We start from the raw sequence: 27,745 nt of genomic DNA, 5'->3' as shown, positions 1-27,745 counted from the left end.
AGGCCGCAGGGTTTCCCTCTGGGAAGCGGAGCCCAGCGGCAGGGCTTCCAGGCCTCCTTCCCTCCCGTGCGCAGCACCGAGGGCCTCGCAAGGCCTGCGGGGTGAGTGGATGAGAAAGAGGAATCCTGTCGCCCCCTCTGCAGGAGCATCCCCGCCTCGTATTCACTAGATGGAGCTTACATGTCCCCAGGTCCCCCCCCCCAACCCCCCAAACAACGCAGCCCCATGCTGCCTCTTGGTTTCTATTCCTCCGCGCTTTGGCCACTGTATTAAGCCATCTTAATTTCTTGTCATTCCCGTCTTCACCACGGGGAGCCCTGTCCACTGTCTGTATCTACGGGCCCCTCTTAGCGCCTGGCACATAGGACGTGCTCAGTAAATATTTTAATGAACGAATGGCTTAGTCAGTTAATGAACAGGGGTTCCCTCCTCCCGATCGTTGGTCACCGCCTAGCGAGTAGGAAAGTCCCCAACCCCACTTGGCCAGCCTTCAAGCCCTTTGCACTAGCCCAGGCGACCTTCCCTGCGTGCACGTCCACGCCCTCCCCACCCACCCAATTCCAGCACCCTACTCCCGGGAGCCGAGCCTGGGCAGAGAAGGCCTTGGCACACAGTAGGCTCCTCCAGGCGCTGGAAAACATGGGGAAGGGCCCGCAGGCCCTAGAGCCTGGCGCCCGAGGCGCCCAGCTGCCCCGCGCGCCTTCCCGGCCTGGGCGGGCGCAGCGAGGGCGGGCGGCTCCGCGCGCCTCTCCCGCCGCCGGTGCAAACTTTCAAAAAACGCGGCGGCTGCGGCCCCGCCTTGCGCGAGGGCGGCGGGGGTGGCGGGGGCGGGGCCGCGGGCCCGGGCCGGTGGCTCCGCCTCCTCCTCCCGCCGCCGCCGCCCTCCGGCGCCCGCCCAGCTGCCGCCACCGGCTCGCGGGTGCAGCGCGATGCCCCGGAGCTCGGCCCCGGCCCCGGCCCCCGACCCGCCGCGGGAGTAGCCCTCGCGCGAGCGCGCAGCAGCCGACCTCGCCCCGGAGCCGCGATGGGCAACACGGTGCACAGGACCTTGCCAGGTATGCCGGGAACCCGGCCCGGGAGGCGGGCGCCGGGCTTCTCCTCTCCCCTGGACACCCACTGGGTGACTCTCGGGGAGCCACCCCACGCCCCTCGGAGCCCTCGGCGCGCACCGGGCTGCGGTCTCCAGCGCCTCCCCGAGCCCGGCTCTGCGCGCGCGCCCAGAGGCTGGGCTTCGCGCTCCAGGAGAGCGGGTACAGCGTCCTGGTTACCTTGGGGACCCCCGTCCTCGTTCTCTCCGGCTTTGGCCAGATGCGCGAAAGGGCCGCCGTGGCTATGTCGCGCACCCCCTCGCCTTTGTTCCAGCCCGGAGGCGCGGATGTAGGAGCCTGGGGCGACCGGGGGTGGGGGGGTGAATCTGGAGCCGGGCTCGCCCCGGCTTCCGACGGTCAGAAGCCGCCGGTGGTGCAGAGACCGCAGCTGCCGGGAGTGGGGGAGGTGTGCGCTAGGGTCTCTCAGTTTGCAGGCTGCCAGCGCCCCCGCGCACATGCTGCCTCGCCTCGGCCGCGCTCCCACGCGCACCGGGCTGCGCCCCCCTCTGGTGTCGGCTCAACTGGGGGCTCCTTAGCCCTATGGGAGTCGCTGCTGTAGAGCCCTAGAATTTCCCAGACCAGAGTAAGGGGATTGGGAGGGGGCAATGGGGTGGGAGCGTGGAATCAGAGGAGGCCTTAATGGAGAAAGCCTGGTGAGATCCTGGGGAACAGATCCGCGGCCCCACGGAGGCTCTGTGTCAGCACTTTGCATACCTTACCTGAGCACGGTATGCAAATAAACTTCACTAAAGAGAGATGTATTCTAATTTCACAAATGGGAAAAAAAATGAAGCTCAGAGGAGGGGAAATGACTCCACCACGGTCACACAGGAGTGGGAGAATCTGGATGGAGTCCGGTTTATCCGTCGGCCCTCCCCCACCCCTCTGTCTTCAGAAGTCTTGGCTGAAAGCTGGGCATTTATAGCATCCTTTGGGTAAAAGGCGAGGCCTGTGTGGGCGCTGGAGGGCGCAGTTGGGCGGATTGCCTAGGCTGGCTGAGTGAAGAAGTCAGCCCTAGGTCAGATTTAGTGTGACTTTGCTCACTCTGCTCTGACACCCCCTGTAGTCCTTCATTTAGCGTTAGGTGTCGTTATCAAAAAATAATCGTATGTCCCTTGGAGGGGACTGAAGTGGAGTTAAGCCCCCAGTCCCAGGCCAACTTATGCAGGAGGGGCTGACTCCTCCAACAGAGCAAGCCTTTGGGCAAATTTTGGGCAACTGCACTGGAACGTTCCAGTTCTTGGAGAAGTGGAGGCACCAGCTTGTCAGTGGCCCAGGAAGGAACCCTGGCGGCTGGCTGGCTGCTGGCCTGTTTCCTCTGCGCATGCTCCTCCGGGGAGGGGCGAGCCCCCTCCCACACCCCATCGGCAGAGAGGAGGGGTGCTCGCGGGGCACTGGAGGTTCTACCCACCAGCCCTGGGCAGAGGCACTGATGCTCCACCCCTTCATGCAGTTTCTTAAGAAATGTTGATGCTGTTCTAGAGAATAAGCCATTTGCCACTAGTGGGTCAGTCTGGAGCAAGCAGTGGACAGACACACTGAGGGCACGTACAGCTGTCCCCTGTGAAGTCAGCACCGTCCCTCCTGCCTGCACTGTGCCAGGTGTGCGAGATGGGGCGGGTGTGGGTTGGGTGCTCCAGCAGTGTCCAGTGTAGGAGAGTTCTGTGCTCCTGGGGACAGACCCAAGTTTGAGAAGGGGACAGACCGAGAATTCCTGAGCCACGTAAGGTTGCAGGTGCCCAGAATATGAAGGGCTCTTTCTTGTTTTTGGATCCATAGCTAAACTCTTGCACACACCATGCTATTTTGGTGCCTCTGTGCTCAGCCGGTGAGCCCTCACACCTGGAATAGCCTTTCTTGTCACCTTCTTTGTCCTCAATCCAGCTGGGGTGGGGGGAGTGGTCAGCTTTCTGCGGCCCCACCCGTTGCTCTGCCTCCTGGAACACCTCAGGTCTCTGCAGTTCATGTGACCACACTGCACTATCTCCATGCTCTCCTGGATCCCCAGGGACAGAGCCCCTGCCTGGATCACCTCCTGGCCCTCTTGCCCATCCCAGAGCCTGGAGCCTGGCGGGGCTTGGAGGCTCGGGGGCGCTCGGCCGTTGCCAGTGTCTCCTGCTGTGGGAACGCTTGCTCAGTCTTGCCCTGGAGAAGCCTGTGCTTCGTTCTCAGGAAAAGGACACATGCGGGGGTTCCTTCTGTGGGACTTGAAATAGAGAGCTGGCATTGCTGAGCACCTGGATCCCATGCCAGCCTTCCTGCGTATTTGGCTTCATTCATTTGCACGCCAAGCACGCGTCTCCTTAAGGCTCCTGCAGGCGCCCATCTCTCTTCTGGAACATTCTCCCCCCAGACCTGAATGCGGCTCCCACTGCTCTCTGCAGGTCTCTGTACCAACGCACATCCTGCCACCGTGCTGGCCTGCCGCTCCCCACCCCCTTTACTCAGCTTTGAGTTTCTTAGTGTGTGTCACCACGTGACAGCTCTCTGTGTGGTGGCTGGCTGCTTATTGTCCATCTCCCCAGGTAGATTTTGGACTGTTTTTGTCCACTGCTGTGTGCTGAGGTCAGGGCCAGGACTTAGTAGGTGTTCAGTCAATAGATGTTGAATGAACAAATGACTTTCATTCTCCCAACCGCCCTGCAATGTGGGGTCTATCATCCCCATTTCATGGGTGAGAAATCAAGGCTGAAAGTTACCTGTCCAAGCCCACACAGCTCTCCAGTTGGCAGAGCCAGAATTGAAACCCAGGTTTATTTAGCTCCAAAGTCCTGCATTCTTCTCCAGCACGCAGTCTCTTCCCAACCCATGGTTTAGATAACATTTATTGGGTGTCCCACCATGCACGCAGTGCTCTGCCTGCACAATAAGGAAACGCCAAAGCAAGGGAAGTCCCTTTGTGATGGATGTCAGGGAAGCCCCGTAGCAGCCCTTGCAAAGGGCATCTGCATATTCCTGAGGAGTGTGCAGGGGTCCACATGGGCCCCCGGATCTGCTGAGCTCTTAGAGTTCCCACTATTTCAAAGTGAGGTGCCACTGTCCCCCAGTCCATGGATGAGGAGTCCAAGGCACGGAGCTAGGACCACGGCCCCAGGTCACACAGGCAGTGGCAACGCTAGAACTGAGAAGACGGAGCTCTGTGGTCAGAATGCGGGGCCTCTCCTCCAGCCCCTGTAGCCTCCACCTGGGGTCTCCAGGGGAAACAGAGGTGTAAGCCAGTGCGGGGTGCGGGATGGGGAGGCCTTTCCCTTCCTCTCCCACCGGCACCTTCCCACTCCTTTCCCGCGCCTTGGGGTACACGGATCCTTCTGATTGGGGAAGAGCTAGATTCAAACTGCGAGTTGGGTTTAATCATTAAGTGTGTCCTCGAGGCCAGGCCAGGCCCTCCCAGAGGCAGCTCGGTGGCAGGCGCCCTGGCGCCCCCGGGGTGAGGGTGTTGCTCTGCTCTCTACTGGCCCTGCGCAGCCCGGCCCTGCCCACTGTCCACGCCACTCTCACAGCAACCCTTTGGAGGGGCTATATTTGTCCCCCTTCTGCAGGGACGGGGGTCCTCACAGAGCAAAGCGGCCCTGGCTTCTAGTCCAGATGGAGAGGGGCCGCGCTGCCCCTCATCTGGGCACACGCACCTACCCAATGCCCCTCGCCAGCCCTTCCTCTGGGCCAGGAACCATGTGGCTTTCTATCTGAGCGGGGGTGACACTCCCAAGGCCTAGCAGCCACTGGTCCACTGGGGCTGGCCTTCCTCTTGCAGTGGCCTTGATCACTCCTTATAGCCAAGGCGGGGGCTGCACAGACGACCAGCCTGAGGCTCCCTGTCCCTCTTTGCCCTTCTCTCTCCCAGCGCCCATCTGCAGGTCCTTGGCCTCCTCACGCCCACCGGCTCCCTCCCCCGGTCCTCAGCAGTTACAGCTGAGCCAGCCTCTCTGAGGGACCCAGTGACCTGGTCCCTCCAACAGCCCGAAACCTACCTGGCTGGGGGCCTGAGCAATCAAGGCTCCTGGTGGCCCTGGGCCCCGGGGGTGTGGGGGGGACATGGTGTCAGTGGGAGCAGGAGGAAGGGGTGGGGTCCGTCCAGTGTGACGGCCTTGCAGAGGGGCCTGGAGCCGCAGGAAGGAGCCTTCCCCCCCCCGTCCACCCCTGTGTGGGGTCAGGGCAGACTCCCTGGGGAGCATGTCTGGAGGGAAGTCCTGCTGTGTATCCACCTGCCCCAGCCGGGTCTTCTCCTGCCTGCTCTGGGGTCCTCTGTGGTTTGTCCTCCTGTGGCCACCGATCCCTTGGGCACATGTGCCAGGCGCTGGGGCTGAGGCAGGAGTGCATGGGCAGCTGCTGGCCACCCCCTGGAAGAAGACAATACACTCTTGGGACGGGGCACACACGTGGGCCACATCCCTGGGGACACAGGCCCTGCTCCCTGTCCAAGGGCACCCAGGGCCCCAGGCACAGCTGGGTCACCAGCACGCCTCCCACTGCGGTCGCGACCAGCTTTAGAAACGTGTCCCCCGTGACGCAGAAGACAAGCGCTGGGGCCTCAGGGGCCTTTCCCCTGCGCCAGCGTGGACCGCCTCTCCTGGGTGCCCGGCGGGTGCCCAGGTGGGGGACCGGGGGCTGGACAGCAGGTCGGGCCCAAATGCAGCTGCTGGGCCAGGCTGTGCCTGGGCTCAGACCTCAGCTGTGCCCCGGCCCCGGCGGGACCCCCTGTGCCCGGCTCCTCCCCATATAGCGGGAAGCGAGGGTGGTCCCTGCAGTCGGTGGCCATGAGCTTGAATAGCACAGAGCTGGAGCCTTCAGGGGACAGGCAGGGCAGGGCTGTCACACCTTGTGACCCCTGGGGAAGAGAGGCCTCAGTCCTGCCCGGGGGCCCTGGGCACGGCTGGCTGCAGGGGTCCTTCTGGCCTTGCCCCCCCACTGTAAATTTCGAACCTGGGGCTGAATTGGGAGGCCAGCCTGCAGCCACAGTGGATTCCCGGGCCATGCTCCTGCCCAGCCACGTGACCTGCTTGCTGGTGGGCGTAGGATTCTTCTCCCGGCTCCACCACCTGGGCTGCTGCCCGTGGCCAGGCAGAGGCAGCGCTGTCCCTCTTTTGGACCACAGGGCTTTCTGTAGGGGCTGTGCTCTCCGAGGGCTTAAAGCAAAGCCCAGAATGGAGCATGTGGCCAGAGCTGAAGGCAGAGCGGAGGCCGGGGCCAGGCCTTGCCCGCAGGTGACGAGCGCTGCTCCCCTGGGCTGCAGGCCCACGGGCCCCACCCAGCCCTTCCTCGGGTTCCCCATTTAGTTATCAGGATGAGCCTTCCAGAGGTGATCCCCCTGTCACAGATGAAGAGACTGAGGCTCAGAGTAGCCAGGTGGCCAGGAAGGGGCAGAGCTGAATGGGATCCCAGCCTCCTGGCTCCAGCCACCTCCTGCTGTCACCAGGACTCTGCCCACAGGGCCCTGGGCTCCTCTTGCTCCTTCTCAGCCTGGTGGGAGCCCCTTCCCTGCGCTGGGGAATCCCTGCCTTCCACTGCAGCACAGGTGCGGCTGCCCCGGGAGAAGCCCATCTTCCCACCCGGGGCTGCAGGTCCTGTAAGGAAGAGTGATGTGGCCTCTGTGAGTCTTGCCCGGAGGACAAGGGGGCACCTGAGCTCTCTACCCTTTCCTCCTGCCAGGCTGAGACTCACCTCTTGGAACTGGCCACCCAGCCCCTGGCAGAGGTCACCGTGGACCTGTTGTCCTGTCCCCAGCTCCAGGCAGCCCCCTGTCATCGGCCAGGCAGGGGCTGGGCCAGGTCCTCTACACCGAGGCTGCCCTGCAGTGGGCAGTGTCCTGCCTCTCGGGCACCATCACCCCCCCAGGCTGGGGTCCCTGGTTTCCTGGGCCTGTTCTCAGCCCCGCCCCTTAGTAGTCTGACCTCAGCTTTGCAGAACGGGGACAGTGATGGTCCCCTCTCCGCTGCTCAGTGTCTGGCAGAGAGCATGTGTTCACGGGGCACCTGTGACGAGTGTGCCCTCCTGCACCCAAGCCCAGCACCAGACACTCCTGGGGGACACAGACACTTGTACAGGCCTCCGTGCCAGACACGGCTCTAGGCAGGTACACACATGTCACCCTCAGGACAGGCTCTCTGAAGTGGCTGCTTATCATCAGGCCATCTAACTGGTGAAAGAGCAAGGCACAGAGAGGGAAAGGAACTTAACCAGGGGCACACAGCTCAAGCAGCGCAGGGAGGGGAGCCTGCGGGGGCTGGTGTGCCCTGTGGGAGGCGCGTCCCGAAGCCTTCGCGGTGTTGAGTAAAAATCTGTGGGCATCGCAAATCCTCGGGGGTTGATTTTTAGTTTGCTCCCTGGTTCTGTGCTTGGTATCTCACATGACCCCGGTGGGCATGCATGATGGGGACACTTCAGGTGGCCCAGGGGCTCGCTATGGGGTTCCCCCAGGTGGCCGTCCAGACCACCAACCCCTGCCCGGGCAGGCCAGGGGGACGTGATGTCCCGAGGGCTTCCTGGTCAGTAGAGGGAGGGCTGTAACGTCACCCCGAAGGGAGCCTGGGGACAGCTGGAGGCCGGGAGTTGCTCGCAGACTGGGGACAGGTGCCGCGGGCTGTGGGCAGGACCAGCGTGGGCCTCGCGTGGAGGCAGACTCCAGTTCAGCCAAAGAAGAACCGTCTAGCTGTAGAGGCTTCTGGGGCGAAAGGCGGGGCGTGCAATGGTGGGAGCGACGGGCTAGTGGACTGGGCTTGCAGGAGCCACGCAGAGGCCCAGGAGTGGTCAGTGCCTCCCGTGAGCTGTGTGGGGAGCCCTCGCCCTGGGGTCTTGTGGAAGACTCCTCTGTTCCTGGCTTATGTGGCCTTCCTGCCTCTCGCCTGGTGAGGGGTCACGTCCACCTCGGATGGGGACACTGGGCACAGAACAGCGGGCCACTGGCCTCCACCAGCTCTGGCTTCTCCCGACCTCCTGGCCTCCGCAGCAGTGACTGAGTGGGGTTTGGAGTGGCCATGGGGAGGGCAGCCCAGCCCACCGCTGCCCACCCCACTCCTCCTCGAATTCCTGTTCCTGGACCTCGGTGGCCCAGTCGGTGACCCAGGGCCCACTCCTGCCTGGTCCTGGGGGTGGGGGACTCTCCAGTTAGGGGGCCACTGTGGAGCGGTGGGGAGCACCCAGCGGGACGCGCACAGTGGGTCCTCCTCTCACCCTTGGCTGTGCACTTGTCTGGACCCAGCGACCCTCTGCCCCGGGTCTGGGTGGACACCACAGTGGGCACCCGCGCGCCCCTTGTCCCCAGAGCTGGTCTGTTGGGAACTTCCCACTGCAGAGCAGGGGCCTTCCGTCCTCAGAAGAGCTTCCTGCCCTGAGGGTTCCGGCCGGTCAAGGGCAGGAGCCGCCCAGTGAGTTTCCAGGCGTCCAGATGTGGTGCCCAGTCCAGCCGCAGAGGCAGAGCACCGGGCTTCTGTGCTCAGCACCACAGTGCTCACCCTGTCCCACCTCCATCCGGTGGGTCAGAACGCTGAGGCCAGGGGACCAGGGCCTTGCCCGGGATCCCAGAGCAGTCACAGGCCAGCCTTTGGCGGGAGTCCCAGGAGGGGCAGAGGACAGCAGTGGCCGGCGAGGCAGTGCTGGGCTCAAACCTCAGCCCCGCCATCTCCGGGCTGTGTGACCCTGGGCCAGCCACCCTCCCTCTCTGAGCCTCCGTTCTCTCATCCTGAGGATGGATGGTGGACTTCCCTGCATCACGGGGCAGTCTGAGTCCAGCACAGGTGGGGACTGTATGAGTGGCTGTCACCCTTCCCCCTTAGAGGCAAGGAATCTGTGTTTCCAGGATTGATGGGGACAGGGATAGGCGGCAGGCATTAGGACCAAGTAGTCCTGCTGGCCGCCCCTCGAGCCCCTGAGGTAGGTCACTCACAGGGCCGCGTGCCGACCAGGGAGGCAGTCCTGGTGCTGCCAGGCCACATGGCTTTGGGGTCCCCAATGTCTGCCTGCACCTTGGCCCTGGGCCAGCCCTCCTACTCTCCGGGCCTGAGGTCCCCTTGTGCAAAACGGGTCACAGGCCCCAGGGCCGCCCTGAGCAGGCCGGGAGGTCAGGCTCTCACAGGCTGCGGCTCCAGATCCTGTCGCTCACCTCTTGGGTGGCAGGCAGTTGTCCCGTGGGCAGCCCACCGGCCCCCATCCACACCCACCGCTCACGGCCTTGTGGCATTTGGAGGAAGCCCAGCATGGGGGAGGGGAGAGGAGAGTCATCCGAGTCACTTCCCAGGGGACTCAGAGCCACGTGCCACAGAGGAGACCGCATTAGCTGACCTACTGTGTGCCTGGCCCTCATTCTGTCCCATCCCCACTAGGAGGCCTTTCGCGCTCTCCCCTAAGTAGCCATCTCCATCCCAGCCCCTGGAGCCAGGCTGGGGACAACTCAAGTGCCAGCTCCCCTGCTTCCTGCTGTGCAGCCTCGGGCAGCTGTCAAGGCCTCTCTGATCCTCGCTTCTTCGTGGGCAGCATGTGGGGTGGCAGTCAGAAGTGCTGACTGCTGTTCTCGAGCTGCTGGAAGAACTCAAGGCCGGGGGACAGGGGCGGGGGCCGGCCATCGCCCGGAGGTCTGCCTCCCCCGCGCTCCCTCCACTTCTTGTTCAGGCTTCAGGGACGCGGGGCACCGGGGACTCCATCCCCCATAATCAGTCACCCGCTTTCCTTTTTTAGACGCTCGCTCGGCTTATTGTTCATCCCCAGTTCCGCCAACGGTGGCCTTTGAGCCGCTCTAGACAAGCTGATAGATGACGTCCTGCGCCGCCCCCACCAGCTTCCTTCCCACCGCCCTGCTGGTCAGAAGGTGGCCGAGGCCACCAGGCTGGGTGGGTGGACGCGAAAGGGAGCCCAGGGACCCGCCAGCATCTTCTGCAGCCGCTGGGCTCCGGTGACTTTCCTTGGCCTCAGGAGAAGGCGTGGTGGCTGTTGCAGGGCATCCCCCTCCCCCTCCCCCTCCAGCGTCACGTTCCACCCCCGGCTCTGCCCGGGCTGCAGGCTCTCACCTGGGCACAGGCTCAGAGCATCGGGGCCTGGGCATTGCGAGGCGGGGGGTCCCCAGGCACAGAGGGGACTGGCCGGCCTGGTGCAGCAGCTCATCAGCAGGCAGCTGCCAGAGTCCCCTGGGGGAGAAGCGGGTGCCAAGGGCAGGACCAGGGCAGGACCATGCCAGCCGTTGGAGGTGACGTTTGAAATCTGGAACGCCCCGCTCACCCTGTCCTGCTGGATCATCTTGACAGCGGGAAGAGAGGAACGCCCAGGGTTTGAATCTCGTCCTTCAGAGAGCTGGATCCACAGGGTTTCTTCCCAGCGCTAAGCCCTCAGAGCTGAGTCCCCAGAGCCTTCTTGAGGACTGTAACCTCCTCAACCTGGTCTCTAAGACCCTTTGGGATGCCGCCCCTGATTCAGGCCCCCGTCCCCTGGTCCCTCTGCTCTGTCCTCACAGCCTGCCTGGTGCCGTTTGCCCTGCCCCACGTGCACTCTGTTCCCCGCCCGGCCCTTCTTCCTCAATCTGCGGCTCCTCTGGCCCCTGTGCAGTCCATGTATGTGTCTGTCCCCAGTGCCCTCCCTCAGCTCTAGGGGTGAGGACCCTGTGCAACACGTTGGCACCTGCCCCCTGCAGCAGGCACGCCCCGGCACAGGGCGCCATGAGTGTCAGAGGCAGGAACAAGGGACGTTCCCACCGATGCCCACAGCACCAGGGCCCAGCCTGGGTTCCTTGACTGAGAAGAGACCTCAGCCAGGGCCCCACAGAGGGCCCAGCTGGCCTGGGAATCCCGGCCCTGGCTGAGCCACGTTGGGGGGCAGTTTGGAGGGGCGACGACCCCAGCCCCTGCCCTGCCAGGCTGCCTCTCAGGCCTGGTCCTCAGGGCTCTCCTCCCGCCGGCCACGGCACGTGTGACCTCCGTTGACCTTCCTCGGGCCTCCTGTGACAGCCGTTGACAGGCCTTGTTTGCCAAGCCCGGGGAGGGACGGTGGTGGTTCCAGTGGGGCTGGCCCTCGTCCATCCAGGGTGCTGGTGATCTAGCCTCTGGGGCAGAGAACAAAGTCCCCGCGAGCTGTCTGTCCCTGTCACCATGCCCGCTGGCGGAGGTGAGGGCGGGCTGGCCGGCTTCAAACCCACCAATGAGCAGCTCCTCCTGCTACCCGAGGCTCCCCCTTCTGGCCCCGGGGTGGCGGGAAGCCTGGCCAGTCTCCAGGAGGCCACGCGCCCCACTCCACGCACACGCAAGCTGCTGCCCGCGGTGCAGTGTCACTTTGCACTTGGGCTTGGACAGGTGTCCCGGAGCCGGAGACTGTCATCCAAGGTCGGCAGCCCAAGGATGGAAGTCCCTGGGATCCAGGAAGCCCCCTGAAGTGTGTGGTCGCTGCCTGGGGTGGGCACGTTTCTGGCTTTCATGCTCCTGATGGGTCTAGCAGCCTCCGCGCCACCTTAACCCCGAGGTCACACGCAGCTGCCCTGTGGGAGCAGGGACGGTGCTGCCCGCAGGGCCTTGGAGAGCGAAGGTGGGAGAAGCCCCTGCAGGACAGTCCCCCAGAGGGAGGCCTCCCACACACAGGAGGAGCTCAGCAGAGCCCGGCAGGGACAGAGGGACCCTCTCCCAGGCACCGGTTCCCTTTCCGGGGGATCTTCCGGGGGATCCTGCCTCAGCCAGGAGCACGGCTGCCCAGCGCCAGCTCACGGGACACATCCCAGTTGTGGCCAGAGAAGCCAAGGCTGCTGCTTCTGCCATCCTGGCAGCAAATGCCACCTCCCTGGGCTCTTTTTAGATCAAAGGAAGGGCAGGCTGGAGGAACGAGTGTGGCAATCGGCCCACAGTGCCATTCAGAGGCCGCCCGGATGACCTAAAATAGGCCTTGCCCTTGGACAGCAGGGGAGCAGCCCAGGGTTGGGAGGGGCCTCCTGACTGAGGTCAAGGCCTCCTGGCCGAGGTCAAAAGCCCCCACTAGAGAAACCTTTCAGAATGTGTCTCCCCAGCGCCCACAGCTAGGCGTCTGTGACCCAGGAACAAACCTTTCCTAGTCAGAGGTGGTTAGAGGAAGGGACCCAAGATTTAATGAGCATCTAGTATGTGCGGCACACTTTGTATCTGACGGGTTTGCCCCATGTCACCCTCCCAGTGATCTTGCAGGGTAGGGATGACCTTCACTAGTTTTCTAGGTCCACTTGAGGCCCAGAGAACTTAAGCATGAACCTCGAGATCACACAGTGGGTAAACAACAACCCAAACTGCAGCCTGGTCCGTCTGACTTCAAGTCCTCTCCAGCTGAAATCCAGCAACAAACCCAGGAGAGGTGGGGGCAGGGGCTCAGCCACCGCTTTGACGTTGGCCATCGGATGCTGACTGTGCGCCAGGCCTCCCGGGGTGGTCCTGTGCTCTGTTGCCCCTGCCAGCAGCCTGAGATGGATCTGAGGTCACACTCCACTCACAGACGACAGAGCAGCAGCTTTGGGAGGGCAGGTGGCTTCTCGGGGGCCCTCAGACAACTCAGCATCCCAGCCCAGAACCCCAGCAGTTCTGGTGGCCAGTCTTCAGAAGGACCTGCCAGGACTGACCCAGCAGCCTCCTCCCTGACGTCCACAGCCACGTCCCACCACCCCACCCCTGCCACTCATCTGGAGCCAGGGGACTGTCCCTTTGACTAAGTGCAGGCACCCACCTGGGTGGGGCTGCAGCAGCGTAGGCAACAGAGAGCTGACCTGGGGCTGTCCCCTCTGCTGACCCAAAGTGTGGCTGCAGAGGTCTCTGCTGGGCCTGCCCCAGGGGACCCTTCCCTGGCTTGTTCTTGCAGTCCCCACTTCTGATTCCTGGCTGGAGGAGGGGAGGAGGGGCTCTTACTCTAAGGCAGGACGAGGGTGGCCAGATGGGGGCTAATGGACATGCCAAGAGGGGCAGCATGTCTTGAAGGCAGCAGAGACTTGGAGGTTCTCGTTAGTTTTTCCAGAGAAACTAAAACCAGTGTACTTGCTCTGGACATTCAAGCTTAGAAGACGCGACTTTCCCGGGGTCGGGACGGAGTTGGCCGAACCGTGCAGCCCTGGTAGTGTGTGGGTGAGGGAAGATGGGTCGGCAGGGTGTCCTCTCCCCTGACTTCCTATCATGGGGTGTCCCGATGATTGTGGCAACTTAAGTGATGAAGTTCAGGCTTCCTGGGGACACCCCTGTCCCTGGGTGGTCCACTGGCCCTGAGTCCACCGCCACGATTCTCTGTTCCTTGTAAGAACCTCTTTCCCTGGACCCAGCCTAGAGCGGGAGTGGGTGAGCCCCCCAGGGGTGGCCTGTGGCTTAGGGGTAGAGCCCCAGGTGGGGGATGGAGTGCTTCCCCGTCCCTCGAGGCCGGGCCCTGGATGCTGCAAGGCTCATCCCCACAGATGGCCGGGGCTGCAGGGAACGGCCCCCCAGGACCAGGTGGGTGGTGCATCCCACCCCGCGGGGGCCGAGGTCGCCTGTCTGCTGAGAGGACTCTGCAAGGGCCCCTCCAGCTGCTGGGGAGAGAGCTCTGCGGGGAGGACGAGCTGGAGAGCTGACGGAGGAGGGAGGGAGACGGCCCTGGCACAGGTCACCGCTGCCCTGGGGATGAGGGCTTTGATCTGTGCTTGTGATGGAGGTGTCCCTGGAGCACTTGGCAGCCGGAGGGGACCTTGGCCTACTGGCACCAGAGGAGGCCAAGCCCAGAAGCTGAGGCTCGTGCAAGGCCATGGGCATGGAGGACGCGGGCCTGGCGGTCTGCACTGCCCCTGCGGGTGCATGTGGTCTGCTTGCCTGGGCTTTGTACCCTGGACGGCATCTCCCGCCAGCCGTTGCGCTTCTCCCGCGGCTCTGGAAGTGGCCTGCGGCTGACTCTGGGCCTCCTGCCTGGCAGTGCTGCTTCGTCTCCCTGGGGCCTCTGCTCACAAGCCCCCAAGAGAGGCCTCCTGAGACCTTGGGGAACGCCACCCCGCCCGCTCCCAGGCTGCCTCTCCCTGTGCTGCATCCACCGGGCAGGGCCCTCTGCCCCATTGGAGTGGGGACCAGACTTGGGCTGCAGTGTCCAGCACGCACTGGCCCTTGCTCCTGTCTGTTAAATGGCTGACGTCCCTGGAGCTCTTTCTAGTGCGGGTCCTTGGCTTTGGCCCTTGACCTCCTTGTCTCTGGGCAGTGGCTCTGTGTGGACAGGGTCTCCAGCTTCCCACCTCAGCCTGTGGCTTCCTTCTCCCTGGGCCCATTGTCCCCATCCCTCCCTCCCACCAGCCTCAGGACTAACTGAACCCGAGGTTCCCTCAGCACAGTGCTGGCCATGGCTCGGGGTGGGAGGAGCGGTCCACAGGGGCTTCTCCTTCTTGGGGGCTGCCACTCTCCCATTGCCTGCTTCAGGCTCCCTGCGACTGCTGCAGGGAGAGGGCAGCAGAGATGGACCGCCCACCTGCCACTCCCAGGAACCGCCCCTGGGAGGAGGAGCAGGGGGATGACCACACCCACTCAGTCCAGGTCATCTGGTTTCCTGATCAGTGGCCAGATCTCTTGAAAGGAGGCCACCCAGGTCTCCCTTCAAAGCAGGGTTCCTTAGAAAGGAGTCCCAGAGGCACACGTTCCAGAAACCCAACTTGCTCACTATGCCTCCATTTTCTGTGGGTAAGGAGAGGGAAAGTCCCAGAATCCTGGCAAAAATTTACTTTGGAACTTGTGACACTGTCAGGTCATTAGTCCTAGTCCACAAAGTGTGTAATTCATGCCAAGTCATATTTAGGGACTTCATCCACATCATCTTTCAGCAGCGTATGAACCATACAGGAAGGTTTGCTCGCCTTGTGAAACCGCAAGGTGACTGCTGAGGCAGAGATGGAGGGTGGTGGCCCTTGGGTCCAGTCTGCCACCCCCTAAAGTTCATCAACGACCGTCTAATACACAATTTTAAAGGAAACTGACTGGGAGACGAAGGGTCTCAGGGCCTAACGTCCCGTCCTGTCTCTCTGCAGACCCCAGCCCTCAGGCGCGCATGCTGGCCACCCGGCCGTGCTGTGGCCCCGGCCCCGAGCGGCGCGCGGTCCTGGGCGAGGCGCCGCGCTTCCACGCGCAGGCCAAGGGCAAGAACGTGCGGCTGGACGGTCACTCGCGACGGGCTACGCGGCGCAACAGCTTCTGCAACGGCGTCACCTTCACGCAGCGGCCCATCCGGCTGTACGAGCAGGTGCGGCTGCGCCTGGTGGCCGTGCGCCCAGGCTGGAGCGGCGCGCTGCGCTTCGGCTTCACGGCGCACGACCCGTCGCTCATGAGCGTGCAGGACATCCCCAAGTACGCCTGCCCCGACCTGGTCACGCGGCCCGGCTACTGGGCCAAGGCGCTGCCCGAGAACCTGGCGCTGCGCGACACCGTGCTGGCCTACTGGGCCGACCGCCACGGCCGCGTCTTCTACAGCGTCAACGACGGCGAGCCCGTGCTGTTCCACTGCGGCGTGGCAGTGGGAGGCCCGCTCTGGGCGCTCATCGACGTCTACGGCATCACCGACGAGGTGCAGCTGCTCGGTAGGTGGCGCCCGGGAAGGGGACACCGGCGGCACCCAGGCGGGACGGGCGCCTCCTTTCAGCTCATTCATTCTCCCCAGCCGCGGTGGGGAGAGCTCAGTCGCGGGGGTGGGGGTTCAGGGTCCGTGCCCCGCGCCTGGCCAGGTCCCTCCCCTGCCTCCTCTCCGTGACCTGCTGTGCACTCGTCATCTATACCCATCCATCGGTTCCCATCCGTTCAGCCCTTGGTTCCTGTTCCCTGGCGCATTCCTCACGCACCCAGCGGACGCACTTCCGCCCCAGGAGCTCTAGGTCCATCCACGCTGGCAGGCATGAGTCCTCGGATGCACCCAGGCCCACGGGTCACACTACCGGCCTGCGGGTCACATAACAGGAAAGTAACCATTTGTAAGTGTCCAGTTGAGTGGCCTTCAATTAGCAAGCATTGTTTTACTTCCAAAACATCTGATTATTCCAAAGAGACAGCCATAACCGGGAGGCAGCCACTCCCTGATCCCTCTGGCAGACCCTGACAATCTCCCCTTGGCCCGTGAACCTGCAGGCTGCTCTGAAACCTGGCAGCCTTGATCTCTGGGGAGGTGCCAGAGAGCAGGTATGGGGGGTCTGGACTCAGCCCTCTGTTTCACTTCCCTGTGACGCAGTGCAGAGACACACCTAAAGGTGGCTGGGTTTGGACAATTGTCCTTGAGCCCAGAAGTCCCCACCTGCCCTGAGTGAGCCCCTTCCTCCCCAGTGGCAGCAACTGTTCCTGTCTGTCACCATGGATTAGTCTGGCCTGTTACTGAACTCAGTGTAAGTGGAACCCACAGTCTGTGGGGGGGCTTATCTCAGCCTAGTGTTTTTAAGATCCATCCTGCGGTTGCTGTGTGTATCTGCAGTTTGTTTGTTCCTTTTCATGGCTGAGAAGAACCCATAGTGCAGAATACGCAGCTTGCATATCTGAACGCTGGGGCTGTGTCCGGTTGTCTAGCATGTATCTTGAGGGAAAACCTCCTTGCCCGCCATCCCCACCCTTGGGCATAGAGAGAAGACCCATGCACCCAGCCTCAGACCCCCTGTTTCCCCTAAAAGGAAGAGGGCCACAGAACTTCGGAGTGGTTCAGAGCAGGCAGGGCCTGGGGAGTCTCAGAGGCCTCTGTTCTAGTCCTGGCTCCCCCCTGGGAGCTTTGTGACCTTGGCCAAGTGACTGGAGCTTTCTGTACCTTAGTTTTTTTCTTCTAACATGGGTTCATGATGATACTGCCTTGGGGATTGTTGGCAGGATTACATGAGATGACACATGAAGGGGTACAGCCCCACATCTAGCACCTGGGAAGCCCTCAAAAAATAACAGCTAAGGAGAAAAAAAAAAAAAAGAAAAAAGCCGGGCCCAGTGGCCATGCCTATAGTCCAGCAGCTGGGGAGGCTGAGGCAAGAGGATTGCAATTTCAAAGCCAGCCTTAGCAATTTAGCAAGCCCCTAAGCAACTTACCGAGGCCCTGTCTCTAGAAAAAAATACAAAAAGGCCTGGGAATGTGGCTCAGTGGTTAAGTGCCCTTGAGTTCAATCCCTGATCCCAAAAAGAAAAGAATTAACAGCTAAGTAAGAATCGCTACCTGGTCGCAAGTGGCCCAGAACACAGGTCTAGATTCCAGGCTCTGCAGATCGGATTGCGAAGAGCCGCCCCCTCCCCTTACCTGGCATTTCCCCCATATGCCCACTTCCCATGGAAGCTTTTGGTATTTCAACTCAGAAAGCACAGGTCTCTGAAACCTTCTAGACCCCACGTCTAGAGTCGGAGCTCCTCATTCCTGCAGAGCAGGGAAGCAGTCCTGCTGTACCCGCCTCCTTATCCGCAGCCCAAGTTTCCAGGTAGCACCCGGAACTCACAGCCCTGGTATGGCTTAGCATCTCCAAAACAAACTGGATGCAGCCTTTGAGGACTTAATGAGACTGACTATACCTGGGAAGCACATGGACTGTCCCCAAAGCCTGAGGATGTAGCTCAGTGGAAAAGTGCGTGCTGAGCATGCTCAAGGCCCGGGTGCAGCCCGGCATCCCCACCCCCACAGCAAACCTTCGTAGAACCCCACAGTGTCCTGTGTCCCTTAGAAGAAGGAGAGGGGGCAGAGTCCACATGTCTGTAGCGTGGCATGCATGGGCCTCGGTTTCCTTATCTGCAGGTTGTCCCTGAGCTGCCCTAATTAATGGGAGAAACCTGGCACAGGTGCTGCAGGACAGTGATCCCAAAAATAAGTAATAAGGGGAGTTGAAATCAGAAGGAATTCCGTCTCTGGGTCAGGGGATCATGGGTGACTTTCACTTCCTTACATTTAACAGATACCTTTAAAAAAAAGGGGGGTCATAATGCTTTACAATCAGAAAGGGCAATAAAATTATTTTCCTCTCCAAATATTATAAAAGATGATTTAGGGAAAGCTTTTGGCATGTGATTGAGGCTCATAAATGTTGTTTCCTTCCCAGGGGAAAAGCAGGTCACCATTGGTCACACCTGGGTGAAGGCATGAGGCCCACCCTTCTCATTGCAGTGATTTGTAATCAGGGGAAGTTATAATAAAAATCAGAAGTGCCGGGTGCAGTGGCGCACACCTGTGATCCCAGTGGCTTGGGAGGCTGAGGCAGGAGGATCACGAGTTCAAAGCCAGCCTCAGCTAAGCAACTCGGTGAGACCCTGTCTATAAATATAATACAAAATAGGGCTGGGGACGTGGCTGAGTTGTCCAGTGTCCCTGAGTTCAATCCCCGGTACCCTCCCCCACCAAAAAAATAAACAAATGAGAAGAAAGCTAGGCGGGCACCAAGTCCCCCCTGCTGGCAGGTGCCATCAGGCACTTGATGGAGCAACCTGAGAACCTCAGAAATCGCCCGCTTCCTGGGGGAACTTGGCTTCCCAGGGTGGTGTCTGGGCATCAGATGGGCCCACACAGGGCAGGCAGGTGTCCAGAGTACCGTGGGCTCCTGTGCGTCACAAGGAGCCAGGAGTGGTGTGTTCCTTTAGAGGGTCTCCCTGAGACACCGGGAGCAGAAAACCCTGGATGCTCCCCACCCCTTCTCAGCCCCTGCTGGATAAAGCCTGAAAACCAAGACCCCAAAATGGCATCTGGGTACAGTTGTCAAATTTAGCAAATAAAAATACGGAACACCCAGTTAAATTTGAATTTAAGATAAACAATGAAAAATTTTTAGTACAAGTATGTCCCGTGCAGTTCTTGGAACATGCTCGAGGCCCCGGGGGGCGGGGGTGTTTATCTGAAATTCCAGCATTCCGGGCACCACCTGGCATCCCTTCTCTGGGAACCCTTCTCATGGAGTGGGGGTGCACTTAAATTGCCCCAGAATTGAACCAAATCAAATCTCAGAAATCCCATGATCCCTGCTTGGGGCTCCCCTGCCCAGGTCCAGCTGTGGCAGAGTGCTGCATTTTGGGCCCGGCCCTGGGCACCCTGTCGAGGTGAAAGCCCCAGGGTTCTGAAGAGGAAACTGAGCAGTCTACAAGCACCCCGCTTGCCCGTGGCAGGGCCACCGTAGGAGCCAGGGGTGCCTGTGTTCAGTGATCTCAGCCTGCGCTGCACCTTGGGACCCCTGGGAAGCTCTGAGTGCCCTTTCCTAGGCTGCACCCAACCAAGAAAGTCAGAATCCTGGGGGAGGCTCCCTGGCATCTGGATCTCCTGAGGCCCCTCAGGGTCCCCGAGGTACGGCCAGGATGGTGACCCCAAGGAGCCCCTTGCCCGTGCGCCCTCCCCTCAGCACTAGCTGAGTTCCTCGGACTCCTCGTCCAGGACACGGCGTGGTCATTGCACCCTGCAAGCTGGCGATCCCATTGCCCAGATGTGGGACTCCTTCTATCTCCCCCATTACACAGTCACGTGGCCATCATCCTGTGGCTTCTGTGGCCCCTGCGCCAGGCACTTCCCATCAATTAGCTCATCTCGGAACGACTTGCAGAGAAGAAACTGAGGCTCATGTTTGCTCATGTTTGCTAGTCTGTGTCCCCGCAGACTCCCCCCAAAGGGCACAGGGTTGGCTGAACAGCAAGGGTGGGACCTCACTTCAGCCATCCTATCACCGTGGGCACAGGTGACCTATGCCCACTTCTTGGGGGCTCCTGAGCCTCCTGGGCCTCTGGTTTCCTCCCACCTGTGTGCAGTCTCGCCCTGCCTGTCCTCCGTGCATGGAGAGCCCCAGGATTCTAGCCTAGGGCCACTGTCTTGCTTTTCCTTTCTTCAGTCGTCTAACACACGTGCACACGGAAACAACATGCACATAGACTTGAGGCAGCTGGCATGAGGCAGGGGTGTGTCTCCTTGCCTGCCCTCTCTCCAGGCCACCTGAACTGTCGGCAGGCCTTGAGAGCCACTGAAGCCGTCAGTTCTACATTAGTCTGTTTCTCATTGCCACACCCAAACACCTGAGGGTGGGTGCTTTGTAATGAAAAGAGGCTTATTTGTCTCATAGTTTGGGAGGCTGAAATCCAAGATTGGGTGGCCTCCTTGATTTGGTCTGATGAGCGACTTGTGGCAGGTGACATCCACAATGATGGGAGCCTGTGCAGAAAAGATCACCTGATGAGACAGGAAGCCAGAGGTCCTCGGGGGTCAGGCTGGCTCTTTAAAACAACCCACTCTCTCAGGAACTGAATCCCTCTGCAAGATCAAGGGCAGCGCCCTCCGTGATCTCCCACTAATCCCCACCCTCAGAAGTCCCACCGCCTCATAATACTGCCACTTGGAGACCAAGTATCCAACACAGGAATCCTTGGGGGACAAACCATGTGCAGCCTGTGGCCACTTCCAAGTGCACACCCCAGCCAGAGCCGCAGCCCACCCTCCACCTGCCCTGCCTGTCCCAGCAGCCCTGAGGGAGCTCTGGACCCCACACCTGCCCTGTCACCAGCCAGTGGCACTGCCCACTTGATGGGCCAGTCCCAGCACCTCATGCCCACTCTGCCAGCCATTCTCACCTTTCTGCACCAGGGCGTGACCTGAATGAGAGGCTGGGAAGCACGGCCGGGTCCCCTGGTCTGCAGCTCGGCCTCCCTCTCCGTCTTCACAGAGGGGGATTCTCTGGGGACGTGAATTCTGCGGTCCTTCCAGCCCAGACACAGTTGACTAAGAGACGGGGGAGGGGAGGAAGAGGAGCAGGCTCATCCCAGGCCCTCGGCCAGGCCCCAGAGGATGCCCAGCGGAGCGCTGTGGACCTGTCCCAGCCCCCTGGCCTCCCAGCTCCTGGCCTGGGCACGGCGGCCCTGTGTGGTGCTCATGGGCACCCATGGGAGGGAGGGCCACCTGTGAGACCCTCTCAGGGGCCACCCCAAGGAGGCCGGTTGACCTGAGGCTGAGCCCAGGCTCTGGGCAGCTCTAAGCTGAGGGGAGCCAGCCACGTGGTAGTGTGGGGCCTGGCTTTGGAGTCCCGCAGCCTGGGGTGGCGTCCCATTTCTGTCACCCCTTGGCTGTGAGACCTTGAGTAACTCTCCACCTTTCAGAGCCTCGGTGTCCCTCTCTGTGAAGTGGAGGTGAGGACGGCGAGGGGGTCATCCGAGTGTGTGGTTGCATGTCTTAGGAGCTGGAGAAAATGTGTGTGTGTGTCCACCTGCTCCAGAGGGCCTGGAGGGGACCTCAGGTTGCAGGCTGGATAGCCGCTGGAGATCCCCGGGGCTGGCGGGTTCTCCATAATGAACCTTCAAAAGGCAGATCTGATGTGCCAGCCCTCGGCCAGCACTGTGTGTCTTGGGCCACCTCAACAGGGACAGTGGCCATGGGCACAGAGCTGTGTGTGTGGACATGAAATGAGGGATGCAGCCTTCTCCAAGGGCCACAGTGTACCAGGTCCCGCCTTGGCACTGTCACATAGGTGGTGACCCAGCCTCACAAACACCAGGCTCCCGGGGCCTCAGGCTCTGCCTGTGCTGTTCCTGGTATGCTTGGCCACTCTTGACCACCTCCGCCTGTGGGCTCCAGGTGGCCGCCCTTCCCGCTGTCAGAGAGGCCCCCTCCCAGGCCCCACCCCTGAGCTAGTCCCCCGTGCACAGCCTCAGAGAACCCAGCCCTGTCGCTCCCTGGCTGTGGCCTTGAGTGACCCACTGCACCTCTCAAAGAGTTGTTCCCCTTTGAAGTGTGCCCAACTTACAGAGCCACATGGGATGGTAGCTTTTGGTGACACTTCATCAGTTTTCTGCAAGACGGCCTCACTGGAGGTTGCCTTTCCCGCTGCATGGGCCCTCCATGGACACAGGAGCCTATCTGCTGGCTCACCTCTGTCCACCCAGTGGCCAGCAGCACCTGGCATATGGCCAGTGCTTCGGTGTTTGTTGAACCAGTGGAGGAAGGACGGTCAGAACTCCTGTGTCCAGAGCACCTGGCACAATGCCCTGTGTTAAGGAGAGTGGTTCCATCACACTGGGGTCAGGGAGGTGACCACAGCTACTCCATTATAGCTAAGGAAGCTGAGGGGGACTGACAGACAGGAAGGGCCACGGCAGGACTTGAACCTGAGTCTGCCGGAGACACGGGCCGTGCTGAGGGAGGCTGCTCTGGAGCCCGGGCTCCTGTCGGGGCCATGGGGGCAAGAAGGGGTGTGGAGGGGGAGCAGAGGCAGAGAGGTGGCAAGAGCAGGGCCCAGGCGGAGCAGGGGACAATGTGAGGGGACGGGAGTTCCCGGGAGAGGGCCCTAAGAGGCTCCCAGAAACAGCCCCTGTCTAAAATGGCTTTTCAAAAAGAGTGCTTGTTTTATTCTTCAGTACTTTTTTTTTCCTGATTAGAAAAATCAATATCTATCTGAGAAAACCAGAAAAGCATAAAGAAGGAAATTTCCACCCAGAGAGGCAACCCGGGTTGGGTTTCCTTCCTGTACTGACTTCCCCTCTGCACCCTTGCACAGAATCCGAATCCGACCTTGCATTCAGTCTTGACCCCTTTGGTCACTTTGTGTTACGTCACAGGCGTTTTCCTACTTTGTTAATTGAAAACTTTAACAAAATATTGGTGTTTTCTGATAAAAATCTGCCTGACATGTTTATTAAGATAGAAAAAAATCTAAAGAAAGCTCCTCCGTAATCTCACCATTGCCACTGACCTCCTCTTACCCTTCTTCCCTGAACTTGGCTTCCTATGCACATTCGTTAAAATGACACGATAGACACAGACGTACTTCAAGAGAACTAGACGGACTTCCTCCCCCAGGATTCTGGCACCCTCTAAGTCAGGGGGCACAGTGAGCCCAGGCAGGAGCCCACAGTGGGGAAAGGACCACCCTGGGGCCCCAGGGCAGCAGGCAGGGATCACACCAGCCCACTGCCACCATGCCAGCCGGGCCTGGTTAGCCACCTCCTGATTTTCTGAAAGAAACTGTGGACCCCCGTTAAGTGGAAGGCGTGTGGGGCAACCATCAGACCCCCCCCCCCAGGGCCTGGGGCGTCCGGAGCTTGTCAGACCATGTTCATTATTGAGGTTTTGTTGTATGTTGGAAAACTGAAGAGGAAGAAATTCTTTTTCCATGATACAAACTGCAGAATGGGAACATTGAACAAAATCTCTGCTGGAGGGGTGGGTGTCAAAAGTATTAGAAAACACTTTTTATTTATCATGGTTAGCAATGTCATGAAAAGGTTTTCAAAATTTATTGAGTGCCATTTCTTTCCCGGATGTCGATGTCATTCTGTGGGACAGGCAGTGTCTTCTACAGACCTCACCCAGTAAACTATTATTACAGAAGCTTCTCCCCAGGCAGCAGCAGCCCTGACAACTGGTGGACAGACTGGCAGAGACCCTAGCCCAGGGACACCCATTCTATTAGGGAGTCAGAAAATACAGACGCAGCTGAGCCAACTGTGGAGACCTGTATTACCTAGATGGTAATATTTTTATTTTGCTTTTTCACTTAACGTGTCCAGAACATTTTTTCACACCATTAAAAATTTATTCAAAAATATTTGTTTAAAAACCTTTTATGGAAGGAGTCCATCTCTTGGGAAGACCTTACTCATTCCAGTTTGGGAGACTGGCCCAGCACCTTCACTCAGGTAGCACCCATGGCAGAGCCTAGCCCTGGAGCCAGGCGCAGGAGAGGGGCCGACGCCCTCCTGGGCTGCCCAACCCTCTGCCTCAGAAGGGCTGTGAGGACTCAAGGAGATAACAAGTGAAAGGGGCTCAGACTAGCACCTGTGGCGTGTCGCATGCTAGGGTTGCAAATAAGGGGGCTGCTCTGTTCATTGGGACTGTGTTCTGGTGGAGGCAGGCAATGGGGGACTTTGAGTGTCCTCTGAACACCCAGATGTATGGAAAGCTCTGGGGGGAGAGGGGAGATGCGAAGGAAGGACGGGAAAGGGAGGGAGGGAAAGAAAGAGGAAAGGGGGACGAGAGGAGGGGACATGAGGAGAGGTGACAGAGGAAAGAGGAGGGGGCAGGGGGAAGAGGAAGGAGAGATGGGAGGGAGGGAAGGGGCAGGGCGAGGAGAGGGCGGGATGCCCTGCAGAGGTGGCAGTTCCCCCCCTCCCCCGGGCTGCAGGACGGGCGCGGGGTCCTCACCACCCTCCTGTGTCCCCGCAGAGAGCGCCTTCGCGGACACGCTGACTCCGGCGCGCCTGGGCCAGGCCCGCTTCAGCGCCTGCCTGCCGCCCAGCAGCCACGACGCGGCCAACTTCGACAACAACGAGCTGGAGAACAGCCAGGTGGTGGCCAAGCTGGGCCACCTGGCGCTGGGCCGCGCCCCGGGCCCGCCCGCTGACGCCGTGGCCGCCATCCCCTGCGGGCCCCGCGACCGCCCGCGGCCCTCGTCGTCGCCGGCGCTGCTGGAGGCGGACCTGCGCTTCCACGCGACGCGCGGGCCCGACGTGAGCCTCTCGGCCGACCGCAAGGTGGCCTGCGCGCCGCGGCCCGACGGCGGCCGCACGCTGGTCTTCTCGGAGCGCCCGCTGCGGCCGGGCGAGAGCCTGCTGGTGGAGGTGGGCCGGCCAGGGCTGGCGGCACCCGGCGCGCTGGCCTTCGGCATCACCTCGTGCGACCCGAGCGCGCTGCGGCCCGCCGAGCTGCCCGCCGACCCCGACGCGCTGCTGGACCGCAAGGAGTACTGGGTGGTGGCGCGCGCCGGGCCCGTGCCCAGCGGCGGCGACGTGCTCAGCTTCACGCTGCGGCCCGGCGGCGACGTGCTGCTGGGCATCAACGGGCGCCCGCGCGGCCGCCTGCTGTGCGTGGACACTACGCAGCCGCTCTGGGCCTTCTTCGCCGTGCGTGGAGGCGCTGCCGGCCAGCTGCGCCTGCTCGGTGAGTGTCCCCGCGGCGTCCCTGCGCGCTGCTGCCCCGGACCACGCGTCCTGAACCAGCCTGCTGGACAGGTGACGGCCCCGCGCTGGGCAGGCTGTATGCAGTCAGTAAATGGCCAGCACGGTTTTTATTGAGGCTGTCGATTTACTATTGGGGGATTTTTTAAGAACATGAAGGATTCTTTTTTTTGTTTGTTTGTTTTTGGTTTTTTGGAACCAGGGATTGAACTCAGGAGAACTCGACCACTGACCCACATCCCCAACCCTATTTTGTATTTTATTTAGAGACAGGGTCTCACTGAGTTGCTTAGCACCTCACTTTTGCTGAGGCTGGCTTTGAACTCGAGATCCTCCTGCCTCAGCTTCCTGAGTTGCTGGGATGACAGGAATGTGCCTCCGTGCCTGACTTACATGCAGCATATGAAGTGTAGGGGGAAAAGTCATTTCAATGACATGGAAAAGGGAACAAGAACGACACTGTCCACAGAGAGTGGGTGGAGGCTTGACCGACCTTGTTTCCAGGTGGGTCTTGCATTGCTCATGCAGTGCATAGACACGAAGAACCATCACGCCGGGGCAGGCCCCTGGCTGCAGAACACCACCCACAGAACACAGGAGGCACACTACACCCGGGAGGGGCTCCCAGACACGGAGACAGCCACCCACATTAGTGTGCTGCAGCAGGGGGCACCTGCCAGCTTGGCAGAGTGAGGTGGTGGTCAGGGAAGGCTGCCCAGAGAGCAGAGCTCCACTCTCAGGTCCAAGCTTGGCAGAAGCAGTGGACAGCTCCCGATTCTCCCAGTGACCCTGTGAAATTGGTATCACGGTCCCCATCTACAGACAAGAGAGTTGGAGCCCAGGGAAATTAAATGACAGGCCCAGAGCTGGTCAGCCATGAAGATGGTGGGCCAATTTCCAACTCTCCTGAGCCTCCTTTCCTTCTGTGTGGGGAGCTGTGCCTGTGGCAGGGTTGCCATGCGGTGGGAGGCAGTGCCAGCAGGGGTCCACACAGACCCTTAGCTCTTGCAGTAGTAACGCTGGCATCGGGATGAGGGTGGGGGTAGGCTGTTTGTTGGGGTGATTATTAGGTCTTTTGTTTATTGTTTGAGGAGCATCAGACATCGTCCCAGGCTGAGATGTGTTGCCCAAGTTCCTGCTTAGACTTGCAAAAGCTGAGCCTTGAACCTTCACCCACTCCAGGACCTCCCAAGCAATCAGCAGGAGCCCTGAGGGTCAGGCAGAGAGAATAGAAGGGAAGGGACTCCTAGCAGCCAGGGACTTGTCCCTGATCCCTACCTTAGTGCAACTCTAGCACTGCATTATCTAAACTCCCCTCTTCAAGAGAGGGAAGGGGCAGCTCTCTGCATCCTAAGAAATGGCCTATTATCTAAATCAGCAGCAGGTATAGGGGGAAAACTCTTCCATGTTGACCACACTAGCAGTCAGGGATCTTGTAACTGCAAGTGACAAACCCCATTACAAGTATCCTAAGCAAAAAGGGAAATTTGTGGGCACACATAGCTCAGAAGTCAGGGAGTATGTTAAGTAGATTCAGGAACAGCTGGATCTAGGTGTTGAAGCGATGTCAGCAGAATCCCCTCCTAGTGTCCGGTCCTTGCCACTTACCTCTCCATGGAACGAGCTCTTCTTTCCTATCAGGTGGGCCCCAGAGCCTGCCTTGATTTCCAAGTCCTTCCCTGAAGCACCACTCGGATCAAGGGCAGAAGCTCCTTTTGCCCTGACCTGGATGTGTGCCAGGGTGTCAGTGCCCAGAGGACACCCAGGGCTGTTTCTGAAACAGAAGGCAGGGAGCCAGGTTCCCCCACACCTGTGGCCCCTGGACCTCAGCAGGGCCCTGGGAGTAGTCCTCATCCTGTGAGACGGGGCAGAGGAGAAGTGTCGGGTGTGTCCTGGGGCCCCTCATGCAGTCTCTTTGGGTCTCAGGTACCCTGCAGTCCAGCCCTGCCACCACGACGCCCTCAGGGTCCTTCAGCGGCTCCCAGGATGACAGCGATTCAGACGTGACCTTCAGTGTCAACCAGTCATCCTCATCAGAGTCCTCCCTGGGTAAGGATGTGCAGACCCCAGCAGGGCTGGGCGGGGGTCCGCCTGGCTCCCTGGGCCTCCCCCACCCACTCTCACCCTGGCTGCGCTTCCCGGGGAGGGTCAGGCTGCACAGATGCAGCACCCGCGGGTGCTGCCGGCTGCACCTCCTCTTGAGGCTTGGGGGGTGGAAGGGGAGGAAAGGTGCCCAACCCCCCTGCCCACCAAGGTGGGTTTCCAGGGGCTCCCGCGGCTCTGCGGCTTGCCTGGCAGAGCCGGCCTGAGAGCCACATGGCTGACGAGTCCTCTTCTCCCCTTGGCAGTGACCGCCCCCAGCTCCCCACTGAGTCCCCCGGTGTCCCCAGGGCTCTCCCCGCCCGAGCTGGCAGGCAGCAGGAACGGCGAGTGCACCGTGTGCTTCGATGGCGAGGTGGACACAGTCATCTACACGTGCGGACACATGTGCCTGTGCCATGGCTGTGGCCTGCGGCTCAAGAGGCAGCCCCGGGCCTGTTGCCCCATCTGCCGGAGGCCCATCAAAGACGTCATCAAGATCTACAGGCCGTAGTGGCCAGCGAGCCCTGGCCAGAGCAGTCACCATCCTGCAGCCCCACTGGGCTGGGCAGCCACCTGGGCCACCGGGGAGTCTGAGGGCAGCAGCCCTCCCTCACCTGCACTCTCCAGTGGTGGGCAGGATGCGGAGTCCTGGGGTCCGAGCCCAGCTTCTAGCTCAGAAGGTCTTTGCCCCCAAAGGCCGTCCAAGAGCAAGCTCAGGAACTGCCTGGCAGGTTCCCAGTCCCCTGGACCTTTCAGCTGGGACACGCGCCCTCTGACTGTGCAGTGCTTCTTTCTGGGGGTGGATGG

General features: G+C 60.9%; 1 protein-coding gene across 1 annotated transcript; it reads left to right on the top strand.

Moving 5' to 3' along the window:
- Positions 1-904: 904 nt before the first annotated feature.
- Neurl1b (neuralized E3 ubiquitin protein ligase 1B) lies at positions 905-27,745 on the top strand. Its single transcript, XM_027938766.2, has 5 exons — positions 905-1,055; positions 15,037-15,582; positions 24,126-24,839; positions 26,783-26,905; positions 27,205-27,745. Exons 1-5 carry the CDS (start codon positions 1,025-1,027, stop codon positions 27,447-27,449), a joined length of 1,659 nt encoding a protein of 552 aa, XP_027794567.2. The 5' UTR covers positions 905-1,024; the 3' UTR covers positions 27,450-27,745.

Source organism: Marmota flaviventris, chromosome 5, assembly GCF_047511675.1.
Source record: "Marmota flaviventris isolate mMarFla1 chromosome 5, mMarFla1.hap1, whole genome shotgun sequence".
NCBI classification, from domain to species: Eukaryota; Metazoa; Chordata; class Mammalia; order Rodentia; family Sciuridae; genus Marmota; species Marmota flaviventris.
Note: the sequence above shows the minus strand (reverse complement) of the source record. Positions and strands in the feature narration are given on the sequence as shown.

Bases quoted from the DNA above. Each gene is read 5' to 3' on its own strand.
- Neurl1b (XM_027938766.2), top strand. From the start codon at position 1,025: ATGGGCAACACGGTGCACAGGACCTTGCCAG. The intron at 1,056-15,036 runs GTATGCCGGGAA...GTCTCTCTGCAG, and splicing joins GGTGCACAGGACCTTGCCAG to ACCCCAGCCCTCAGGCGCGC. The intron at 26,906-27,204 runs GTAAGGATGTGC...TCCCCTTGGCAG, and splicing joins CTCATCAGAGTCCTCCCTGG to TGACCGCCCCCAGCTCCCCA.